Genomic DNA, 25220 nt, shown 5'->3' with positions numbered 1-25220 from the left:
GCTCCTTCTCAGCTCTGAGTCAAGGAATTCTGTGAAATTTTTTTTAAAGGGAAAACAAGGAAAAGAATAGGGAAGGATATTTCAATGTCAACAATAGTCTGTCAGTAATAAGTATTTATTTATTTGTTATTATTTTTAATGGTTTACAATCGCTGCCATAAAATTAAGATTTTATCCCCCCCACACCTACCCCCCACTACCCCCCTCCCCCCCATGACCTCATACAATTCTGTATAGGTTCTACATATACTTTCCTATTGAGTACATTTTCACTATAGTCATGCTATGTAGTCGAACTAAAATAAATGGAAGAAATCATATAACAAATCAAAACATGATACACAAAAACACGCATACACACAAACATGATCTGCTACATTCTGTGAATGACTTCCATATTTCTTTCTCTGACTGTGGAAGGCATTTTGCCTTAGAAATCCACCATTGGGATTTTTTTTTTAATAAGTTCTTGCATTATTACGAAATTCCAAGTCTACCAGAAAAAACTCTCGCACACTGTGGTCGTTGCTGTGCACAAAGTTCTTGAGGGTTCTGCTCCTTTCACTAGCATCAGATCATATAAGTCCTTCCAGGCCTCTCTGAAGTCTTCTTGTTCATCATTTCTTATGGCACAATAGTACTCCATTACATTCATATACCATAATTTATTCAACCATTCCCTAATTGATGGGCATCCCTTTGACTTCCAGTTTTTGGCAACTACAAAGAGAGCTGCTATAAATATTTTTGTACATGTGGGACCCTTTCCCATTTTTATGATCTCTTGGGGATACAGTCCTAGTAGTGATATTGCTGGGTCAAAGGGTATACACATTTTTGTAGCCCTTTGGGCATAGTTCCAAATTGCTCTCCAGAATGGTTGGATGAGCTCACAGCTCCACCAACAATGAATTAGTGTTCCAACTCTCCCACATCCTTTCCAGCATTTATCATTTTCTTGTTCTGTCATGTTTGCCAATCTTATAGGTGTGATGTGGTACCTCAGAGTTGTTGGGATTTGCATCTCTGTAATCAAAAGTGATTTAGAGCATTTTTTCATATGATTATAGATATCTTTAATTTCTTCTTCCGAAAATTGGCTGTTCATATCCTTTGACCATTTATCAATTGGGGAATGACTTGTATGATTATGCATTTGAGTCAGTTCTCTATATATTCTAGAAATGAGGCCTTTATCCCCAAGCTTAGCCATAAAAATTCTTTCCCAATTTACTACATCCCTCCGAATTTTGGTTGCATTGGGTTTGGTTGTGCAAAAACTTCTCAGTTTAATGTAATCAAAATTATCCATTTTGCATTTCATAATGCTTTCTATCTCTTCTTTAGTAAAAAATTCTTCCCTTCTCCATAAATCTGATAAATACACTATTCCTTGCTTCTCCAGTTTATTCATGGTATCAATCTTTATACCTAAATCATGTACCCACTTGGACTTTATTCTTGTGTACGGTGTCAGATATGGGTCTATGCCTAATTTCCGCCACACTGTTATCCAGTTTTCCCAGCAATTTTTGTCGAACAGTGAGTTCTTATCCCAGAAGCTGGGGTCCTTGGGTTTATCAAACAGGAGGTTGCTATATTCCTTGCCTACTGCGTCTTGAGTGCTAAGTCTATTCCACTTGTCTACCTCTCTGTTTCTTAGCCAATACCAAGTGGTTTTGATAATTGCTGCTTTATAATACAATTTGAGGTCTGGTAGCGCTAGGCCACCTTCCCAAGCATTTCTTTTCATTAGTCCTTTTGATATTCTGGACCTTTTGTTCTTCCAAATGAATTTTGATATTATTTTATCCAGCTCTAGAAAGTAATTGTCTGATAGTTTAATTGGTATGGCACTAATAATAAGCATTTATTAAGCACCTACTGTGTGACAGACTTCAAAAGTATCATCTCATTTGGTCCAATGGAAGAGCCGGGGCTCCTTCCTGGGCCTATGGTGTGAGGGGAAAGGCTGGTCAGAAGAAAGAGGCTTGAAACTGGGATCCTTGGAAGGGCTTTTGACCGTGTTTTGAATTACATGGTTATTTCTCTGGATCAAAGAGCAGGTTGGCAGACACTTGTTAAAGAAAGCACTGAAATCCTGCCAGAATTTCCAAGCGGATCTGCTCAAAAGAGAAGAGCTTTTAAGAAATGGTTACATTAATATGTTAGCCACTCTCCTCCTTGATGACTCTCAGTCAGAGGACAGAGGGTGACAGCAGTGACCTTCTCCTGGGCTCTCTTGGAAGGCTCAGGCCTGGGAAAGACTGAGCGTCAGGGAGAGGCACCTTGTCAGGGCTCCAGCCAACGTCTGACAAAGCATCTGGAGGGCACGTTACCCCTGGGTGCGGCCGGCCATGCACAGCTGAGCTGAGCTGAGCTTGGCACCACTTGTGAAGCTGATTCTCTCCCTCTGACTACCAAGTATGGCAGTTCAGTGCCTGCTGGACCAGGCGCGCTCCCCTTCAATGCATAAGACCCCACCCAGGCTGGCCTTCCCTCGTCTGCTCTTTCCTGGCTGCTTGTCAGAGATGTGAGGCTTTCCTTAACATCGGCCTCTGTCTAAACCCACTGGAGAGTCAGGCACAGGGACAATTTATACTGTGATAATACAGTTTACAAGTCAGCCCTATCTTCCCTGGTCAAAGCAACACGTTCTCACTTTCCCCCGGCCCCTGCAAGCACAGGCTCAGAGTTGGAAGATTATCAGGAGTCTTGTCATTCAGCTTCTCATTTACAGAAGAAGCCAGCCAGGGCCGGTCACTTCTCCCAGATGGGATTCAAGCCTGGGGCCAGTGACTCCAATCTCCCTCCTTGTCCAGGGTACTAGGTTTTCATTTGAGAGGATCCATCAGAGAAAACAAAACAAATAGAAAAACAAGAAACCAGAAAGATGTTTGACAAAGGTTCTCCCATTTCTCTTATACTGCCCCCCTCCACTGTTTCCTTTCTATCTGTTCTGCCTCTCTCCTTTTCCCCTTTCTTCTTTTTTTATCCCAATAGATCCCAGCCAAGCCATTTCTTATCTCTGGGTCTCAGTTTCACTACCTGAAAAATAATAGGATTGGACTAGATGACCTCCCAGATCCCTTTGGATCCTTTATTTATATGAAACATTTTAAGAGATAAACAAGAAAAATTGTATAAATAAGCATTTCCGTTGGGCACACTGTTAGATGTCCCAATAGGTACAACAAAGGACCTGGAGGCAGGAAGACGTGAGTTCAGATGTGATCCCAAACACTTACCAGCTGCGGAGCATTAGGCATATCATTTAACTTCTTCATGCCTCAGTTTCCTCATCTGTAAAATGGGAGTAATAATAGCATTTCCCTTCCAGGGTTGTTGTGACAAGGGAAGAAGGAAGAGAATAAAGATTTATATAGCACTCACTATGTGAGGAAACTGAGGCAAACCAGGGCTAAATGACTTGCCCAGGATCACACTGCTAGTAAGTGTCAGAGGCTGGATTTGAACTCAGGTTTTTCTGACTCCAGAACCAGAGCTCTGTGCACTATGGCACTCCCTAGCTGCCTCCACTTAAGATATGTTAAGTGATTTGCAAAGTTGAAAGCACAGTATAAATGCTAGCTACTGCTATCATCTTTATTATCATGGTTTTGTTTTCACCAACAGAAAACTTTGAGCTCACCCCTGACCTGTTTGAGATATTTTCTCCCCAAATATGTATTTCAGCAACACATCCATAACCATTTTGGAGCTGCCTGCAGCTCCAGGAAGCCATTTCAATAAATATACCATGAAGTCAGTTACTTAAATGACTTGCCCCGGGCCAGATGGTCACTTTGGCTGAGGATGGGCTTGAACCCAAGTCTTCTGGGCCCCAAGGCTGACTCCCATCCACTATAGACCACAACCACTCCCTGAGGGTTACTGAGATCCCATAATGGAGGCTTCCTCTAATTTCCATCTTTCATCTAAATACAATCAAAATATGTTTTATTCAGATAAAACACTTAACATTTTAAGATCTCAAACCAGGCAGCCCTCCAAATCTTTATCCACACTTACAGTTTATTACTTGACTTGCATCTCATTTGATTGTGTTCTAAATTTTTCCATGGTGAGCAGGACAGGTGGTCATGATGGGAGAAAGAAGTTTGTGTGATTGATGAGGAAACCAAGTCACAGTCAAAAGACTGAAGTCAGTCAGCTGAAATCACCCATAGGAAACTGAGCTAATGCATCAGAAGGAAAGAAAGAGGGCTGGGGTCTGAGGCTGGGCTATTGGTATCGCCTTAGGTTCTTTCAGTCCTTTAATTCTTTTTGTTTACCCCTTACATTGGTTTAGACATGGGACTCATTACCAGTCAAAGAAGGCTAAGGAGCAAAGGTGACTTGGTCACTATGGAAGGCAAGGCTGGATTAGAAGTCAGAAGAGACCTGAGTTCATAAACTTAGATCAACTCTTACTTCTATGTGCCCACAGTCACTTACCTCTTACATTCAGGATGTACCTCCAAAATCATGAGGTTGATACCTGTGCTACAGACCTTCAGGGCTATCATGAAAGTTACTTGAGGTAATATTGGTAAAATAATTTATAGACTAAAATTTTCTCTGCAAATGTTAGCTATTTACAATGCTAACTTTGACTTAATATCAGAGTGAGTATGGCCACCATTTGCTTTATTAGAAAGAAGTCTGACAATTGTACATCAGAATCCCCTGAGTCATCCTTTCCAGGCAGGAGACAAGGCAGGAACTGGATATTCTGCTAAAGCTTCCTTCGAAGACCTGGGGACAGATGATAATGGCACAGGACAAAAGTGAGATACCAAGGAAGAGGGAAGGAGGCTTGAAATAGATTTTGTCAGAGGAGAGAGGAGAGGGGAAGAAATTATTTGGGGTGGCTATATCAGAAACAGAGGGAGAAATTCAAAAGGTCTAGATTGGAAAGGCTAGAGCGACCTTGACATTCCAGCACGCTCCTGAGGTATAAAGGGAAGACTGAGCTGAGAAGGAAGGAAGGTATGAAGCAGAATCGTTGGCTCCACAGGCACCTTGGAGTCAAAGGAATTCTTAAGAAATGGTCGGTTCTTTCTCCACCTTCCTCCCTCTTCATTCCTGTCTATCCACAGACACTAGATTCTTTCATTCTGTTTCATTACCCAAATGTTTCCAGTAACCTAAAATCTGCCTCACCTACCGAAAGGACCGAGGTTAAATTAGAAATAAGTATAAATGTTCATTTGGGCAGAGAGACCAATCTCTGCTTTAAATGTTAGGAATTTTCCTAACTGGGGTCTCAGAGTGATTGTAACAGCCCATCGCTATTTATCAAAAACAATCTCCCTGAAAGTGAAGAGGAAGGACCAATATGGACCTTTGGGTCCCCATGCTTCAGTGAGTAATTTATTGTAATAGGCTTACAATACAATGCTAATATCCTGAGTGAATTCTCAGGAACACTGAAGGGAGAGCCTCTCTCGACAGGAAAGTTGGACTTCTCTCACATTAAGGTGAGATACAGTCAGTAGACAACGACAGTTTCACGGTCCTTCGGCTGACTCACCTTCATCAGGTTGCAGAGTTCATGTCCCTCCTCCCTTGTCTTCCTCCTTCACAATACTGCCATCCAGCCATTGTTCCTGGTGAGAAGTTTGTCAACTGACTGCCATCTGGATCACTACATCACAGCTGTATTTCCCAGAAACCTCTTTCCCTAGCCTCTAGTCCCATATCTATGTTGTCTTATCCATTAGAATGTGAACTCATTTGAATAAGAGCACAAACTGTATGGTTTTGACCTTTAAATGCCCAGTGCTTAGTACAGAGCTTGGCACCTAGATGAGGCTTAATAGATTTTTTTTTTATTCCTTCTGTAGAGACTTTGAGATTAATAAGAGTGTCCCTACTTAGACACATCATGGGCATTATTTCCACAATTATTGATGGTCACTGATCAGAGAGATCAAGTTTCCCAAAGGCTGCCACCTCTGCCCATTCCTCTGGATGTCATAGCAATCTTTGGGAATGCTCCTTGGAAGAAAGGTTTGAGTTTGTCTCACTCCAGGGGAGAAATGGTATCAGCAGGTCTCTGTCAAAATCAGAGGAAGGAAATTGTTCATTGCTTTCCAGTGGCTTTTTCCAGAATGTTGCGTAAGGCCTGCAGGTGTGATGTGATGGAATGAAGTTGGATTTTGAATTCGAGGTGCCCTTGGTAGAATCTTGACTCTGTCACTTATCTCCAGTGTGACCTTGGGCAGTAAATTCTTCTTGTTGGGCCCAATTCCCTACCTGTAAAATGAGAAGATTGGATCAGGTGATTTCCGAGCTTCTCAAATCTAATGGCTGGTCTGTTATTAAATGTGCTTGAAGAAGCTATTTTTTTAAAACTGTTTGAAAGTAGGTCCAGCGCTGAGCAGAAAGGAGAAAACAGCAGTACTCATAGCACCAGGCCTTCAGGCTAGCAGTCACTCATGGGCCCAACTCAACAAAACAGTCTTAACCCTGCAAAGAGGTCCAGAGCAGATGTTCTCCACAGCTGGAAGGGTTCCTGGAGCAGCTGGAACTTTAGGACTTCTGGAAAGGGTTAGAAGAAGAGGGTAGGGCCTTTATCCCTTGGGCCTCCATTCCATGTCAGATCACAGAGCAAGATGTTGGCTCTCCAGTAGAACCTGAAGGACTGTTCAGAGACAAGGGGGACAGGGGTAGAGATTTGGGATTTAGAGTCCAGGACATAGACTTCTGAATCTCTTCCCAGATACTTACTCTCCTGTTCCTGGCAAGTCAGCCTCATTTCCCCCTTTGTAAAACGACAGAACAGTTGTGTCTCCTCCATTCCCATTCAGAGTCTTGGTGAGCCTGGAATGAGAGGATACATGGCAATGACTCTGCAAAGCCTGAAGAGCTGTGAAAAGCAAGGTGTTATGAACTAGTAATAAGGTGTGTATCCCAAAGGAAGCACCCCAGAATCTGGTTCCTTTCCACTCGGTGGAATTGTGGATTTGAATTGTGAAATTAATTCTGGACATCACAGACAGACTTGAAAGGGACCCATCAGCTAAGAGGCACCTCATTCTCAGATGAGGAAATGAGGTACATAAAGGAATAGGATCCTAAATCCAACGCTAAAGGGATCTCAGGGGTCAGTCCCCTCGTTTTACAGATGAGGAAACTGAGACCTAGAAAAGAAAAGTGATTTCTAAAGGGTAGCAAGTAAACGGCAAAGCCAAGAACTGAACCGAGGTCCTCTCACCCTACAGCTTGCCGCACTGCGCTGTGCCGTCAGATCATCGTTGGTCCAAATGAATTCATGAGAGATCGTGGGTGACAAATGACCAAATGCGCACCAGGCTGGGAGATCAAAGCTGCCTTATTTCCATGAATCTGGAGGCCTTTTTGATTTGTATACACTGAATGTTTTAAAAGTTGGGTCTTAGCAAGTCCACTGTGCCTAGTTAACTTTTCACCCATCCGTCTGACAGCCTCATCTTGTAGATAAAATTCTGGGAGGGCCAGGGTAGGGGCCCTTGGTTTGGTGGCTCAGCCGAGGAGGACAGAGCGGAGAAGAGAGGGCGGAGTGAGCCAACAAACGTCCGCAAGAATGCAAGGAGGGGACAGGGGCGGAGGTGGGGGTGGGGTGGGGCGGGGCGGCTGTCCCTCGGAGCGCATTTGGATCCCAGGCTCCTCCTCTCCCGCTCTCCTCCAGTCTGTGCTTTCATTGGTAAGATGCATTTGCCGGGTCACGCCTGGGCAGGAGGGAAGGAGTTAAGGAGAAAGGGAAGAAAGGAGGGAGGGAGGGTTGCTTGCCCCCCCACCGCCTCCGTCTTCCTCCTGCAGTAGGGCCACTTTACACCTGAAGGCGGGCCAGCGCCGCCCCGCCCCCTCCGACTTCCCTCCCCTAGCCCCCCGAGTCTCTATAAATGACGGGAGGCAGGAGAAAGTTCCCACTTAGACAGTGCTACGCAGCGGGCAGATGCGGGCAGAGAGAGGGAGACGGGTGGATATACGGAGGGGCCCACATTAAGCCAGTCAGACGGGCACTGGGCAGAGCGACAGTGAGCCAGACGCGCAGCAGGCAGGGAGGCAGTTAGACGGGGAGCGGAGGCTGCATTTCACCCTCCTGCCCTCCTGCCCCCTCGCCTTCTGGGCGGGCTGCCCCGCCGTCGCCCCCGACGCAGTCAGGTCTCGTCCCGTCTCATCCTGTCTCGTCTCCGCTCACCATGCAGCTGCCCACAGTCCCCGGAGCGCTGGTGCTCCTGGCGTGTGTCCTCGCCCGAGGCGGCTGTGGGTTCAAGAACGACGCCACCGAGCTCCTGTACTCTCACGTGGTGAAGGCGGCTGCGGGGTCGTCTGGGGGAGCCCCGGCCATCGGCCTCGGAGGCAGCGGGAACAGCAGTGCCCTGAATCAGGCTCGCCACGGCGGCCGCCTACCGGGCAGCGGTGCCACCTCGGGGCTGGAGGCGCGGAGCAGTAAGTGTGGGCTGTGTCCGAGGGCGGGTCACTGCGAGGGGCTGAGTCCGGCGGGAGGAGATGGGGTTGGGGGGGTCGGGATGTGGGACAGATCCACGGGGAAGTGTGCGGAAACCGAGCGAGGTGGCTTGGAGCCGCCCTGAGCAGTGGCTGCCTGCGGGCAGATGCGGGACTGAAATCCGGGAGCGAGACGGCGACGGTGGTAGCGGCATTTAGGGCTCCGAGCTGCGGGGCACAGGTCTGGAGCTGCCCAGGAGGAGGTGGGGGCCTCCAGTGCGGGCACCATCCTCTTCCTGCCCCCCTCCCCCCCCCCCTCCTCGGACTACCTAGGTACTGTCTCCCGCTATGGCACGCCCGCCCACTTCTAGGGATGGGTTCTTAAGCACTCGCGGATCTCTTCTGGGAGGGATCTCACTGTTTAGAAACATGAATTCCTTGTCGAGCACTGACAGCGTCTGGAACACAGTGAGAGCTTTGTGAAACTGACCCTGGGAGAGCACGTGTGGGGAAAGGGTGGTCTGGCCAGGTCCTCCCCCTAAAGAACTCCCGGGGTGTGCGAGTGAGTGTGTGTGTGAGTGTGTATGTGAGAGAGAGGGAGTATGTTCTGTGTGTGTGTGTGTGTGTGTGTGTGTGTGTGTGTGTGTGTGTGTGTGTGTGCTGGCATCCCCAGTGCAGACTGCCAAGTGCAAATCCTGGTGGAGCACTCTGATTCCAGGAAGAGAACTGTGCCCCATAGCTGCACAAAATCAAGATTTCTTTCTTCTTTTAAAAAATAATAAAACAAACTTTGCTATAGATTTTCATTCCCCTTTTACTCTGTCTATCCCAGGCACATTAATAGGACTGGAAAGGACAGACCACAGATATCTGGTCATAACTGTGTGTAAAGCAGGCGGAGAAATGAGTGTTTCTGGCCAAGCAGAGGACATGTTCTAAATTGAAGCCTCAGTTTCCCCCTCTGTAAATGAGGGAGCAGGTCCTTTGTGCCTCTCAACCTGTGACCAGATGACCCTGAAGGTCTGGACAGCTCTAAATATGAGTTTCCCACATCTGACTGACCATTCAGAAGCTATCAAACAAAATAGTTTAATGTTATGCTAATTTCAATATAAAGGAAGTAAAACTTTTAGCGGAAGGTTTCAGATTTTGTTTGAATGTTTAGTCCATGAACCACCTCTCATGCCTTCCATGTCTGTGGGAGAATGGGGCAAAGGGGAAACCTGCCCCTCTTCTTCCACTCGTTTAATTTCCAGTCATCTTTGGGTTTTGTTTTCAGTCTGAGTGTGACTTTCGGGGAGCTCCTACTCAGGGGAGTTGGCCTGCCTGGCCCAGTCTGCTTTTAGAGACAGGAGAGAGGGTATAGAGTATAATTCCTGTCTGGAGCCATAGCCCCTCCTTCTCCTCCTCCCCTTCCTCCTCCTCCTCAAGTCTATCCTTCTGCTATGAGAGTAGCTTCTACCCTGAAAGTTGTAGCAAAAGTGTGTGTGTGTGTGTGTGTGTGTGTGTGTGTGTGTGTGTGTGTGTGTGTGTCAGAGAGAGATTGAGAGAGAGAGAGAGAGAGAGTCAGTCATGTCTTTCCACACAGATTAAGGTGTGTCAACTTTCTTGAACCTGGGTGGTTTTGAGTGCACAGGAAATCTCTGCTTATTACAAGATTACTGATCGGTGCACAGAACATTCATCGTCAGTGAACTGTCACTGCAAAAATGGGAAGCCTATTTCCAAAGAGCTACAATAGACAAAAGGCCCCAGCATCTGATCAACTGCTTCCAGGTTCATTCCCCAGCACAGCTATAGGAAGGGAAGCCACCTTGGGGCACCCACCTAATGAGAAACATCCCCACCCTAGTCACATCTCTAGGCTGAAGCAATACCCCCCAGTCATTGCCTTGGAGTTAGCTTTCAATGTTGGAAGAAGGAATGCAGGTGGAAAACCTTTTCAGATGTCTTAAATAACTTCTAACATTTGAGCTTTCCTTTTCCATATTTTTTTCTGCTTTGGTCTTTCTTTGATTGTAAAGCAAGGACATCTATTGTATGTTCTGGTCATACATCACTCCCAGGTATGTTACTGCGTTAGACTTACTGCACTGGGAACATCAGCAAGGACAGTGGTCACTGATCCCAAAACAAGGCCACTAATTTTGCTCTGGCTTTCTGCAAGCAGCATTCAGGGAATGAGCATCATGGCTCCCTCGACTGTGTTCTCTTGGCTGTGCTGCACACTTTGTAATAAAATCCAGGAGAATCCAAGTCATGTTGTTACGGCAACCAACCCTTTCTGATTTGGGTGTTTTGATGTTTTAGACCAAGGAACATCAGACATTGGCCATTACAATTTCTTATTGGTTAAAATGACAGCTTAGAAATTTATAAAGATACGTGTGATTCTCCAATTAAGTGATCTAATTCCAAAGAGGAGAGGCAGATTCGTGCACTGATGTATGATCTCCTTAAATTCAAGCAACAAGATGGGATTGATTCATGATAACCTCTTCATGGGGGAGATCAAATTGTACCAAACACATGGATGAAAACACCTCAGTCAAGCAAGTCACACGAAAGACAAGTAAGTTGATGGATGTTAGCAGCTGCTGAATGAACATACTTTTGTGCATATTTTTAGTAGTTAAGGCTTCTTTTGAGTTAATAGTAGGATAAGCAATTAGGAGCACAAGGTCATAGATGGAGGGAATCTGAGTCTATTTAGTCCAATTTCCACACATTATAAAGGAGCAAACTGAGAGGCAGGGAGGCTAAGTGCTTGGGGTACTAGACTTGGAATCAAGAAGGCCTGGGTTCAAATCCTATCTCAAATCCACACTGACTGACCCCAAGCAAATCAGTTTCCTCATCTGTAAAACACAGGGGTTGAATTAGATGTCCTCTAAGGTTTCTTCTCACTCTTAGTTAGTGATTTTGAGTGACTTATCCAGGGACGCACATGCATTATAAGCAGGAGAGGGCCTTCTGACTCCAGAAGGAGTGACCATATGGCCTCCAACTTACTTCTAAGACTTCAGGCCCCCAAGACATTTCGTAAGTATTAGAGATATTTCGGCTACAAGACCTCTGTAGTGGCTTCTTACTCTGATATTGCCCCACCATCACTGGAGGATCATTTTTTGCTGTTGCAGACTTGGTTTGGGAATCCTTTCTTTTTGTTGAGCCATTGACCACAACCCCTCTCCCTTCTCTATGTTTTGCAGGCCGAGTTCAGGTTGGCTGCCGAGAGCTGCGCTCTACCAAATACATTTCTGATGGCCAATGTACCAGCATCAATCCCCTCAAGGAGCTGGTGTGTGCTGGGGAGTGTTTGCCACTCCCAGTACTCCCCAATTGGATCGGAGGAAGCTTTGGCACTAAATACTGGAGCCGAAGGAGCTCCCAGGAATGGCGGTGTGTCAATGACAAGACCCGCACCCAGAGGATCCAACTCCAGTGTCAGGATGGAAGCACTCGGACCTACAAGATCACCGTGGTCACCGCTTGCAAGTGCAAGAGGTACACTCGGCAGCACAATGAGTCCAGCCACAACTACGAGAGCATGTCACCCGCAAAACCTGCACAGCATCACAAGGAGAGGAAACGAGCCAGCAAAGCTAGCAAGCACAGCCTGAGCTAGGGAGTCAGTGGTGTCTTGCAGGGGACTGATAGGTGATCCTGTATTCTACAGATCACACTGTGTCAAGATGGAAGACTTCCATTGCTGTGTGCTCTCTTCCAAATCTCTGCTTGTTGCTTCAGTCAAGCCAAGAAGGCCGCTGATATATAAAGATCTTCTTGGGGACAATTGTTTTTCCTTTTCGGATTTTTTCAGGATGGGTGTTCATACAAGCACAGCTTTTTTTCTCAGAACCCATCATGAAAATTGAAATGTACATGATTTTTGAAAGACTAGCCTTGCCGTTCTGTGACTCCCTCCTGCCCCCTAATCTGACCCAAAAGGTGAAGAAGTGTTATCATGAATTTTCACTTGTGTTTTATTTTCAGAAAGGTGCTTCACTGTGAATTTTCATGGGAACATTTCATGAATCAAGAAATAGTGCCCCTGTTGAGTATTTTAATGAATGCTGGGTATTTCTGCTCCAAATGAGACCCAGTGATTTCTCCAAAGTTCATGGTAAGAAGTCATGACTCGCATGCTCCCCTCCAGTTATCATGGTATGCCAGAAATGCATGGCAGCAGCTGCAAATTGAAGCAGAATCACTATTTATTTGTCAGTGTAATTATTTAATGAGCTTGGACATGTGGTTTTTTCCAAATGTTCTTTTTTTATGTTTTGTAGCTTTTTCATGTACCTAAATATTTTAACGTGATTTGTGGTTTGAGTTAGCAAAAAAAAATGAGTATACATCTTGTACATATGTAAGATAAATGTCTTAGTCTCCTTGTTATATATAAATATATATTATATATTTTTCATCGTGAACCTTATCAATAGTTTGGATTTTTTTATATAAATGCTTTGTAAAAGTTAAAATATGTCATTGTTTTTATTGTTTAATCTGTGCAATTCAAAGGGAGGGCCAGTGACCTTCAACTGCATTGACCTCTTCCTGCGAAAATAAACATAAAGATCTTTTGGCCTTGGTAGCTGTCAGAAGGTGTCTGCGTCTGTGTGAATTAAAGCACTTACCTCATTAAGAAGGGGAGATTCCTTAGTCGTCAGGAAGTCCCAGGAACATTTTCATTATAGTTTCTGTGCTAAGAGGATACATGATGGCAGTGGGTGTGAGGGCTGGGAAAGTCTTAGGTGACTCATGCAGGTCTGTCTTCCTGTGTGTGAGATGTGGGAGCGGGAGGGGCAAGGAGAATGGTAGCTTGATCACACACACCGTAGTGATTCTGGGTGTTATGAAGGGATTCCAATTCATATCTTCACAGTTCTATTTGAGTAGAAGGTTCTTAGTCAATTTAGTTTTTTAAAAATCCAAAATGGGACTTTGCAGAGGTAAAGAGAGTAGGTAGATACTTTTTTTGAGGGGGGGGAGTCAATTTCTAATGAGAACTTGGAATTTTGAGATTTTATTTACACCACCCCAAGGCAATAGATTCAATCAGTCAAGCAGTCAGTCTGTACCTTTTGTCTCCTCCCACTACGTGGACATGGACTAAGCTAACTGAGTGGGATATGATGGGAAAAGTGCAGGATAAAAGAGTCTGAAATGATAGGATTAAAGCTGGAAGATAAAACCCCTCCATATTACAAAGGAGGAAAATGAGGTTCAGAGATCAGTCAGTGGCTGAGCTGAGATTCAAATCCAGGTCTTCTCTTTCCAAATCCAGTGATCTCCTCACTGTCCCCTGATACCTCACCAGTGACTCAGAATTCAACCATGCATTGTGTACAATAAAAGAAAAAAATATCCAGATAAGGACTGATCCAGTAATGCACATTCACAAGTGCTTACAAACCATGTGCACAATTTGGGTGTGATATCCAGCTGAGATTCACACTGAGGAGCTCTCAGAAGTGTTGTATTTCCCTTCACGGATGCACAGTAGAGTCACTTGGGATGGGTGGTCCTTGAATTCTGGAGAGATTTCCTATACTGAGGTAACATGGTGCAGGGAAAGGAACCAAATTTGACTCTAGAGAACCTGAGTCCAAACCCCATATGAGATGGGTGACACATGGTGAGTCATGTAACCTCCCTGGGCCTCAGTCTACTCATCTGAAGCATAAAGATAATGTATCTGTTGCAACTATGCATGATTACAAGAGTCAGGTGTGTTCGTCCTTCATTGCCCAAGAAGACCATGCCATCAGAGAAGTGACGACATGACTTGCAGTTGACTTTGTTTTAAGTGAGGAAGGGCTATGCAGGTCACCAGCCTCACTTCTCCTCCAGAGCTATCTGAATCCAGTGACCAGATATTCATCAGGATGAGTGGAGATGACCCAGGATGAGGCAATGGGGGTTAAGTGACTTGCCCAAGGTAATGGCACAGGCAAAGGACAAAGAGCCCTTTGTGAGCATTGTCTGTGAGTCTTGTTATTACCTCCGCATAGGAAAAGGGAGTGATGTGTTACAATGGAGAGAAAGGTGTTAATGGCCAGGAGAGCTGATCCCAGGCCCACCAGGGCCACTGAGTGTGTGTGACTGGAAAACTGACTTCCCTTTGTGGAGCTTCACTTTCTTCTTCCATAAAAGAAAGGAGCCAGAACTAGGGGATATCTGTGTTTGCAGTTTGCAAATTCTAAGCAAATTAAAGAATCACAGACTGAGTTATCAGGGACCTTAGAGACTATATAGCCCAAATCCTTCACCTTACAGATTAGGAAACTGAACCTTAGAGAAAGCAAATGACTCACCTAAGGTCACTCAGTGTGCATAACTAGGATTCAAACCTAGGTCCTCTGACTGCAAATCCAGACATACTTAAGACAGAAGGAGGGAGGGAGAAACAGGGGGAGAATGAGAAAGAGGAAGAGGAGGAAGAGGAGAAAGAAGGAATGAGAGAGAGAGAAGGAGAGAGAGAGGAGAGACAAAGAAACAGAGAGAAGAGAGAAGGGAAGGGAGAAGGAAGGGGGGAGAAGAGAGAGGGAGAGAGAGAGAGACAGACAGAGATAGAGAGAGAGACAGAGACAGAGAGACAGGGAAAGAGATTTTTCAAGCACGTACCAAAAATCCACATCAATCATTCACATCCTTTCATTCTTTCAGATCTGAAATGACCCATGCAGTAACACTGCTAAATGATTTCAATTTGCTCTTCATACACTTGAAAGTAATAAAATACTTCTTACAAGGAACAATTGATGATCCAATGCACCTAATTTCATGTCTCTTACCACCTGACCCTGGACTGGGGCAGGCGGGGTTCAAACTTGGAGCTCGCAGGGAGAGGGCTGGGTCCTGGGGGCAACAGTAGAAGTCCAGAGCCAAGCTGTCATCCTGCACTCCCAGCTTCTGTGCCCTCACATGGTTCACATTGTTGAGTAAAGTCTTGGCATTTTGCAGCAGAGTTAAAGAGTTTGCTATGAGTTTCAAATCAGATTCAAGTTCTCTTCTCCTGGGGGGAGTAAAGGCAACTTGGAATCAGCCCACTCTGGAAATAGTTTCATAGATCCTTCAGAAATCACTGCAGAACTCAAAACTGGCCCTTTGCATCCTTCTGAAGAAGTTCAGCATTAAGGAAGAAAGGAGGTTCAAGCATTCCATGAGAGAAAGTTGGCTGAATCACACTTTCCATCTGGGGCATCTGGGAGAGGACCAGCAAGGAGCTCCCTGTGATAGAAAGCCCCATCCTCTTCCTCAGCTACATTTCCTTCCCTGGTGAGTAGGCAATAGGCTTTGATTTTTGTTTCACTGACATCCACATAAACATAGCTCCAGGTTAAACTGAATTGTGCCGACAGATTTAGGAGCCAAGCAGACATTCTGTCACTAGGTGTGTGCATGCGTGTGTGTGTGTTGTCTACATGTTAAAAACTTGCCTGAGCATCTATCCTAAAAGATTTCTAATTTCTCAGATCTCTGTCAGCCCCACGGGGTTGCTTGCCTTCCTAACACTGTAGTGGGTCCTGGTGCTTGCAGGCTTTGTAAACTGTACAGCTAACATTGTGGAATCACTGCATGCTGCAAGAACACCAGTGGCAAGAAGAGCCTGCACCTTGCAGGTTTGGAAACTTCATTAAAAATAAATTCATAGCAGTCCTGCTGTGCGAGCTGCATGCCTAGCTCCACCACAGACCAGAAGACACGTCTTTTGATGCTCCCCGACAGTTGGCAGGCGTGCCGAGGTATTTCTCTTCTGTGACAGCAGAGACAGGAGAAAGTTTCGGGATTTTTGCAGAGCAGCCTCTGAGTTTCACACTTCATTTCATCGGTAGTCTCCCCATTTCCCAGTACATTTCCCCCTCCTATTTATTTTCATTCTCAGCAGTGGCAGGAGCTGTCTGCATCAGGAGAAGAGTTTCTGAATAAATCTTTGGCACCTTCATCAAAGGAATAGTGTCCTCTCCAGTACAGATGGACAGAGCTATCGCTTATGGCTCGCTGGAAGGGGAGTGAAAATGACTGAGGGCAACTACTAGTTAAAGCAGAATGAGTTGGCCTTTTGATGGAAGTGCCTTAACCTAAATTCAATGATCCTAACAGGAAGGAAATCCTGTGGCTTCGATGGGAAAAACCAACATCTTGGACATCTCCAATACAGAATCACCAGTCTGAGTTGGCAGGACCTCAGGTAGCATCTAGCCCCATCCACAGCTAAACAAGAGTCCTCTACCCAATATCCTCAACAAGAAGGTGACCAGCTTGTGCTCAAGGACCTTCAAGGATGGGAAAGTACCTTCCAAGGTGACCCATTCCACTTTGGGGTGGATCTTGCTATTAGGGAGCTTTTCCTTTTGCTTCCTCGCAGCTCTTCCCACAGTTCCTGGCTCTGTCTCCTTGTGCCAAACAGAGCAAATCCAGTCCTCCTTTTGGCTTCTCTTCTGATGCTTGAAGGTGGTCATCTTGTCTGTTCTGCTCCATGTTCAACATCCCCAGCTCCTTCACATTCCTCCTCAATAAAATGAAAGGTCTCTGAGGGTCTTTGTACCTTTAGCAGCATTTGGCACTGTCTACTACATAGCCAACACTCAACAAATATTTATGTTAAATCTGTTGAATTCAAAGACCTTTTCTGATGCTGTTTTCCCCTTTGGCAAAACCTCCTTAAGTCAGTGACTCCGGGTCATTCACACCTTGGTCTTTTTAATGGGTAGTTTTGATACAAGTAGTTGGCTAGGGAGTGTGTTCTTACTAGGCTAATTGATGGCTAATTCATCAAGGCAGTACAGAATATGGAAGCATCTAGGCTGTCACACCGTAATCTTTTTGTTTTTGTTTTCTTTTCTTTTACCTAGCTTTAATATACTTGATCCTTTGTGTCAGGAATCTAGCTTTTAATAACTATATAGATATATATATATATAATATATATAGTTATATGTACATCTCACTTCTCCATAACTTTGTGCCACTTTCTCTCATTTGGGCTCATCAGCAATAAATCTAATCCTTCCCTTTCCCAAGTGAAATCTTTCTTTCTATTAGAAGAGACCGCATTGCTGCACAGAAGACTGCTGCATGAGCGGTTTGACCAAAACAGCACGGCTTTGGTGGTCTGAGTTATATTTCACAAGGGTTGATTTAATTACTTTCAAAGGAGTTTGAGTCAATTGACCAAATTTGTCACCTCATTAAACCAAAGGATTTTAGCTGTTCTTCCGGAACTAAAAAAAAAAGAATTGATAACTGCATTTCAATATAATTAGATTTCTTTCTTTTTTGGGGGGGCAGGGAGGGGGGACAGTCCTATGTGTTTTACTTTATGCATTTTGAGAAAGGTTCCAGAGTCTTTGTATAACAGGGCCACCTTCTCCTTTAAAAGAATCCAGAGAAGGAGTTTGTGTTTTGTGTGTTTTGCATCTAGCATACTTTTCAACTGGTTATACTTGAGGAAAGGCATCTAGGTGGTGCAATGGATAGCGTACCAAGCTTGGAATCAGGAAAACTCATTGAGTTCAAATCTGGCCTCTAACACCTCCTACATGCACAACCCTGGGCAAGTCACTTGACTCCTTTTGCCTAAGTTTTCTCATCTGTAAAATAAGTTGGAGAAGGAAATGGCAAACCACTCCAATATTTTTGCCAAGAAAATCCCAAATGGGGTCATGAAGAGTCAGACACGACTGAATAACAACAACAAGAAAGACATAATTGAGATTTCGATCTACTAAGACCCAGGAAAGGGGATCATGACCTTTGTATTAAAGAGTGAGTTAATTCAAGCTTACACAACTGCATAAGTACAAGGTGGTGGAGTATTAAGTAGACAGTCAGTCAGCAAGCACTTATTAAGTGCCTACTAAGTGCCAGTAGAAAAAGATCTAGGGGTCTCAGTAGACTAAAAAGCTCAGTTATATCTGGTTTAGGAGTATGCTAGGTACGGAACAAATGTTGCTCCTCTTGTTGCTTTGAAAGGGTAGGGTATCTCTGCTTAGCCCCTGTACCCCAAATACTAATTTAATTACACACACACACACACACACACACATACACACAAAACATATATGGCGATAACAAGTTAATCTCCATGTTCAAACAAAATAGGAAACCAAAGTCAGAAAAGTTATGAGATTAGAACGTATCATAAATACACAGAGTAAATGATCTCTTTATATGAAAGCAAGATGAGATCTTGTCTCAAATGAAATTAAGAAGAACAATCATTTCTCTGAGGGAAGCCTGTCCTGTTGATTTCAGAAGTTAAAATACATGCAGGGATAGGATAGCATTGGTTTCTCATGCATGGCTACCATTCCACAATCCTTTCTCTGTCCCTACAGAGAGTCCTCTGTCCACATGTCTCTCTTGAAAAACTCTGGTAGATGGTATCTCGCTCAATATTCTCTCTTACAATCAGGAATCACATCTCCCTCTGCATTCACAGAAGCATGCAATTCACCCCTGTCTCCCATGGGTTAAACTGGTAAAGACAGTGATAAATTGGAGAGTGTCGGGGGCCGTCTTGGAATATTTGAAGGGCTATCAGGTGGAAGAAGGATGGAACATGTTCTGTTTGTTCCCAGAGTACAGAATCAGGAACAATAGGTAGAAGTATCTTAAATCTAAGTCTGGTAAAAAGAAACATTGTTTAACCATTAAAACAATCCAGAACTGAAGTGGGTCACCCCAAGACATATTGAGCTGCATCTTCCTAAACATCTTGAGGAAAAGTTTGGACCATTCATGACCTATTGGGTGTGATGTCAATGGATAACTGACTAGTTCGGGTATTGTTTGATGGCTTTGGAAGGCCCTTCTAACTGGGAGATTCTGTGATACTATAATTCTGTATGAAAGTCTAACTCTCCTCATTGTTCCTGGGGGCTCTAAATTTATGGGTTTGAGTTCAGCAGAGGACAACCTACCAAGCTGGGAAGGCTTTGGATGTGATTCTGGCAAGAGACTAGACCAGCTGTCTGAGAAGCTCCCTGGCAAAAGAGAGAAAGAAGCTTGTTGCCAAAAGGTGGGTCAGTAAGTGTGACATTCTTAGGTCATACTGACCCTGGAAATGGATCCAAATGCAATGGCATTCAGTCTAAGGTGACTCACTTGTGTTTATGCAGTGATGGTAGCAGAGGGGTGAAAAGGGAATTGAGACTACTAAGAATAAGAGCATTTTAAAGCTCTCTAGAAACAATAACTTAACGATTGATAACCGGTCACATAAAACCATTGTCCAATGCCAGATAAGTAGATACCATGCTGATAAAGAAGATGAAGCAATGAACTTGGCATCTGGAAGGTCAGAGCTGAATCCCTTCTTGGACCTTTTCTGGTGATGTTAGACTGAGCAAGTCCCTTACTTTTAGTCTACCCCAGTTATTTCATCTTAAAATATTTCATCACAGGCTAGTAGTGGGGATCACATGATATTATCTATGTAAAGTATTATATCAAAGAATATTATTATTATTACTAGATGGAATCAGAAGCTATTGCTAAATGGAAGGATAACTCACTGCTTTTCTCAGTTCCATTGTACACCCAAACTCAATTTCACAGGACTCTAGGTCACTTACCTTGCAGGGCTCGTGATTAACATGAGCAAAAGTCAAACCAAAAAGAGAAACCCCTTTCTCATGAAGATAATGGCAGCTCCTGTGTATAACAGGGCATGAAGAAGTGGGGAAACTCTGGGGAGAGCTCAGGAAAGTCTTCCCAACCATGTCAATGAGAGCTGTGTTCTCTATCACCAATCACCAGCTGCCACCACAAAGCATCACAGGCAGCAGAAGCTCATCTGCAAAACAGAACTGGTTATCTATGTCTCTCAACCTGTCTTTTTCCCAGACACCCCTCTTCCTGCCAAGAACACCACCCATTTCCACTCCCCTAGGTTTGTATCCTTGGAGTTATCCTCAACTCTCCCCTCTCCTTCATCCCTTGCCCCTAATCAGCCACCACATCTTGTTATCTCTACCTGCTCAGATCCATTTACTTCTATGAATAACTGATTTCTGAAGACAATTCCAAATGCTTGCCCTAAATGCCCAGTTTGGCCCCTTGCTGCCTCTGTGAGGTTGGTCTTTATTTCATTCCTACAGGCACTGATTTCGTCTCTAACATGAAAGTATTGGACAAGATGAACTCAAAGTCATCTTCCAATGGAGAATACATTATTCCATAGTCCACCCCGTGCTCCAAATTAATTTCGGTCCATCCGTACTCCATTGCTACTGAAGAGTCATTGTAATGTTTCCTTAGTTAAGAGGTGGTATTTTCTAGTTCTCTGTAGGGCTCTGGCAGGGAACTGTGAAGAATTAAAACCATTTGTCACCCCTAAAAGAATTCAATGAAGACAACACCAGAAATAATGCAAGATGCCAATGTGAGAAGCCCTCATGCCTTTCAGAGCCAAGGTCAGAGCCATGGGGAAGTTAACTGGCATTGCTGCTCCAACGGGAGATGAAAAGCTTGAGAAGAAAGTGGAACTTTACACCAAAAAATTTGGGAGCAAGTAGGTCAATGAGGAACAACTTACTAATGAAAACCTCCCCTATTTATGATCTGAAAGTCTGTTTCCCGGAAGAATTCATGAGAGTAGATGAAATGCTATTGTGTTTGCACATTGGTTCATTGTGGCTGGCTGAGGGCTTCATTCTTATGCAGGCTCATAGTTGGTGGTGAGTTCCAAGAAAAGAACCTTCATGAATAAAACCTTCTGAAAGGATGGGAGGAGATAAAGGCTTTCCTGAAGCCGCTTAATCGTTTCAATATGGCAGCCATACTGTCCTCTTTTAAGTTCTGTCTTACTTTACATATTTCCATCAACCATTCAAAGCTTTTGTCAGGTGATTTTAGGAGAAGGAACTTTATCCTCCATCTCTAGAATAGGGGAAAAGTAAATAACAGAAGGATGACAAAGCATCCCTTTGGATATTACCTCCCTTTGAAGGTCAGTGTCCTTGGAGAGTCCTGGCTTTTCTCTATGTGTCTAGTTTGTCTCCTTTGTATCTCTCAGATTCTGCTATCAAACATTACTATAGATTCTTATTGGCAATAAGACCTCTCTGTTGGCTCTGATTTATCTCCCAAAATTACCCAGTTTGGAAGATGTGCCTGGTATGTATTTGGGGTGGAAGAGGGGAAACACAAATACTTTTCTGACCCCTTTTGCCCCAGTAAACCCTCCTCAGGCTCTTGACTGAGTCTGCTTCATCACTAGTCTACAAGGCAAGATTGAGAATTGTCCAGTTCAGCTATATATAGGTCCTGAGATGTGTCAGACGGATTTGGTCAATCCCAAGATAGTTTCTGTGTTTAGGCATCTTCTTTTATCTAATGCTCAAAGCACTTTGTTGTTGTCTAGTCACATCCAGCTCTTCAAAAGTTTAAAAGGCGCTCTCTTGATAAAATACTGCAGTGGTTTGTCATGTCTTTCTCCAGTAGATTAAGGTGAGCAGAGGTTAAGTGACTTGCCCAGAGTCACATTGTTAGTGAACTTCTGAAACCAGATTTGAACTCAGGTCTTCCTTACTCCAGGTCTATCGCTCTATTCATTGAGTCTCCTACCTGTCTCCTCAAAGCATTTTACTCCTCATTGGTGGAAGACTTGTTTACACCTAGATCACACCTCTGATTGATTCAATCCAAAAGTCTGGGCCTTCTGTTTAAATGACAGAAGAGTGAAAACTCCCATCCTTATACCTAGCTTCAAATCCTGCCCCTATCGATGGCTATGTGATCTTGCAAATTACTTAATTTATAAGTGCCCCAAACAAATCCCCAAGACTAGTAGTTGTAGAACAATTGACAACTTGAGTTAGTGTAGGGGTTTTCCTTTCCAGGAACCCTCTACACCAATGAAATCATAGCTCTGAACAAAATAACTAGAAAAATAAATGCACAAATAAACAAATTAACTTATAAATGAAGGAGCAGATAAATGGACTAATGAACAAATAAATAGATAGATGATAGTTAAGACATGAAGTGGAAAGCTAGAAACACAACAAAATGAGATACTAGAACATAGGTGAGATGCCATCTTGTAGCCCAACTCTCCAGCTCAGGACAAGGGTAGAAACTGGTCACTAAGAAAACACCCAAACAACTAATGCATATGAATCATACAAGGGCAGACACAACATGAGATTATTAGAAGAAATGCTATAAGGAGACACTGATGGGTGGTTCCAATTCACTTTCAATTTAAAAACATTAAATAATGATTATTTACAGAACACTCATCTCACATAATTGTGAAACTCCTCACTACCCCAGGTTCAATGTGGAGTGTTTTAGGTGATCATAATTACAGAACATGGCTCAAGCCCCCAATTCATCAAAAGAATGCTGGTGTTCAATTGTTTTTCAGTCATGCCCAACCTTTCATGACCCCATTTGGGGTTTTATTGGCAAAGATACTGGAGTGGTTTGCCATTTCCTTCTCCAATCAAAAGAAAAAAGGGGCAGCTAAGTGGTGCAGTGGATAGAGCACCAGTACAAGAGTCAAGAGTACCTGAGTTCAAATTTCACCTCAGACACTTGACACTCACTAGCTGCGTGACCTTGGGCAAGTCACTTAACCCCAATTGCCTCATCCTGGGTCATCTCCACTCCTCCTGATGGATATATGGTCACTGAATTCAGATGGCTCTGGAGGAGAAGTGAGGCTGGTGACCTGCACAGCCCTCCCTCCCTCAAAACAAAGTCAAGTACAAGTCATGTCATCATTTCTCTCATGGCATGGTCTTCTTGGGCAACGAAGGACAAACACACACACACACACACACACACACACACACACACACATGAAAAGAAAAAAAAGAATACTAACCAAAAATCAAATAGAAAATTTCTTTTCTGGAATATAATAACAAATAAATTGCAAGGGAGGAAAAAAATTTATACAAAGGGGAGAAGTTGCAAAAAGTTTCCACTTGTGGGAAAGAGAATACTCTGCAGAGAGCTCACTTTCTTAACGTTATGCTCTGACTGGGCCAGCTTTTGTGTCTCTGACAGCATCAAGGTCTGCTTCCCACTTTTAGAAGCTTTCCCTCACCCCAATTCTGACACTGTGAGCATCTGTTGCTGGTCTTTCTCTCCTAATGGGTGCCCAGAAGCAAAGATGACAAAGTACCTGTCCTCACTGATCCTATGTTTGACCGGGGATATGGGTTCAGGGTGGTGGCTAATAAATACCATTGGCACTTATTTACAAAACATTTTAACAGTTCACAAAGCTCTTTCTATCCACTATTTCACTTGATAGCCACAACAAGTCTATAAGGTGAATCCCACTAGTATCAATATCTCTATTTAACAAGTAGAAAAAATTAATGTTCAGAGGTCTTTATTTGCATATTCTTACTTTTCTGTCTGATTTGAGCTCTTTATTTCCCCCTACTTTCTTGTATCTTTGCTAATTTCTATTTAGTGATGATGAAACATTTATATTTTTTCATAAAATTGGTAAATATCTGTTATAAATTTTGATGTCATTAACAGAAGAGTGACTTTATTGGTTGCTGGGTTAAATGTGGAAATTACTTCCTTTTGCCCATTTCTATATTAGACAAGTGAAACAAATCATCAAAAGGTTTCCTAACTCAAGGACACAATTGTGTTACATTTCCTCCTTATTAAGCTATTTAATAGGTTTTCTACACTGTCTGGAAGCGTTTTTGATTTGCTACAGTTGAACACAAAGGAAAAGTCAGTTACTGAATGATTCATCTTGACCTTTTTTACATGATCAAATTATTAAGAAACTTTTTCTGCAACAAAAAATATCCATAAAATCTTGCAGTTTCCCGTATTTGTCCATTATCATCCTCATCACTTTATCCTTCTATAGCTCTCTTCTCTTAGTTTTAATACCATGTGAATTGAGGCTTCTTCATTATCTTAGTGGCACAGATCTGTTTTTTCAATTCAATACACATTTTTAAGAAAATATTTGTTTTATTTATGGAATGAAACAAGAATTTCCATAGGATAGCATAGAAAAAGATGATTGCATATGACATTGCAAATCTATTATATGTAACTTGCTATTTCTTTTAAATATATTAGAAAGTTATCACGTAAATTTCTGGATTTCATAGAATTTTATAGAGACTGCAATGGAATTGAATACATTAGGTAGCCAGACAGACAAGTAAGCACACAGTGAACAAGGAACAAATATTTACTAAGTACCTATTATTGTGCCAGGCTCTGGTGGTAAGCACTGAGAACACACACACACACACACACACACACACACACGCACACACACACATACACACATGCATACACACATTAAGAAAACTAGCAGCTGTCTTCAAGGAGCTGGACAGAAAGGCCAGGAGAAAGGAAGGCAGGCAGGCAAATACATAGAACATTAATTAATGCTTCCTATGTACCAGGTCCTGTGCTAAATTCTGGGGATACAAACCACAATACTTTAGGCTTGGAAAGGATGCATTTCAGCTCCCAAGTGAATAGGACTCACTTCTCTCTCACCTACTCCTGAGAATGGTCACCTAGGTCCCATGTGAAGATGCCCAGGGATGAGGAGCTCACTATTTCCCTTACTAACCTCGACTATTTTGCCATGACTGTCACTGTAAAGGCATTTTTCCTTATATTATTCATTCAGTCAAAAAGCATTTATCTAACACCTATTGTATGCCAGGAATTTTCCTGGGTCCTGGGGAAGGAAGATACAAACAAGCCCCATCCTCAAGGAACTTTGATCTGTTTGGAGCAAGGTGAGGAACATCATGTGT

The 25220-nt window shown here is 43.5% G+C and overlaps 1 protein-coding gene and 1 long non-coding RNA gene across 4 annotated transcripts; one reads left to right on the top strand and one right to left on the bottom strand.

Annotated features, from left to right (window-relative positions):
- Window positions 1-221: 221 nt before the first annotated feature.
- On the bottom strand, window positions 222-7622 carry LOC140532398 (uncharacterized). 3 transcript variants are annotated; one of them, XR_011976498.1, is made up of 3 exons: window positions 7223-7612; window positions 5537-6828; window positions 222-4758 (listed from the first exon to the last, which is right to left on the bottom strand). It is a non-coding gene; the product is annotated as an uncharacterized lncRNA (long non-coding RNA). The 3 variants fall into 3 exon arrangements; XR_011976497.1 differs by lacking the exon at window positions 222-4758 and having other exon boundaries at window positions 5364-6649; window positions 6736-6828; XR_011976496.1 differs by lacking the exon at window positions 222-4758 and having other exon boundaries at window positions 5364-6828; window positions 7223-7622.
- Window positions 7623-7835: 213 nt separating this feature from the next.
- Window positions 7836-13046, top strand: SOSTDC1 (sclerostin domain containing 1). The gene is made up of 2 exons (XM_072650824.1): window positions 7836-8439; window positions 11649-13046. Exons 1-2 carry the CDS (start codon window positions 8190-8192, stop codon window positions 12062-12064), a joined length of 666 nt encoding a protein of 221 aa, XP_072506925.1. The 5' UTR covers window positions 7836-8189; the 3' UTR covers window positions 12065-13046.
- The last annotated feature ends 12174 nt before the right edge of the window (window positions 13047-25220 follow it).

This window comes from Notamacropus eugenii, chromosome 3, assembly GCF_028372415.1.
Source record: "Notamacropus eugenii isolate mMacEug1 chromosome 3, mMacEug1.pri_v2, whole genome shotgun sequence".
NCBI lineage: Eukaryota > Metazoa > Chordata > Mammalia > Diprotodontia > Macropodidae > Notamacropus > Notamacropus eugenii.
Note: the sequence above shows the minus strand (reverse complement) of the source record. Positions and strands in the feature narration are given on the sequence as shown.

Coding starts and splice junctions, on each gene's coding strand:
- SOSTDC1 (XM_072650824.1), top strand. CDS start 8,190: ATGCAGCTGCCCACAGTCCCCGGAGCGCTGGTGCTCCTGGCGTGTGTC. Junction 8,440..11,648: donor GGGGCTGGAGGCGCGGAGCA/GTAAGTGTGGGC, acceptor TATGTTTTGCAG/GCCGAGTTCAGGTTGGCTGC.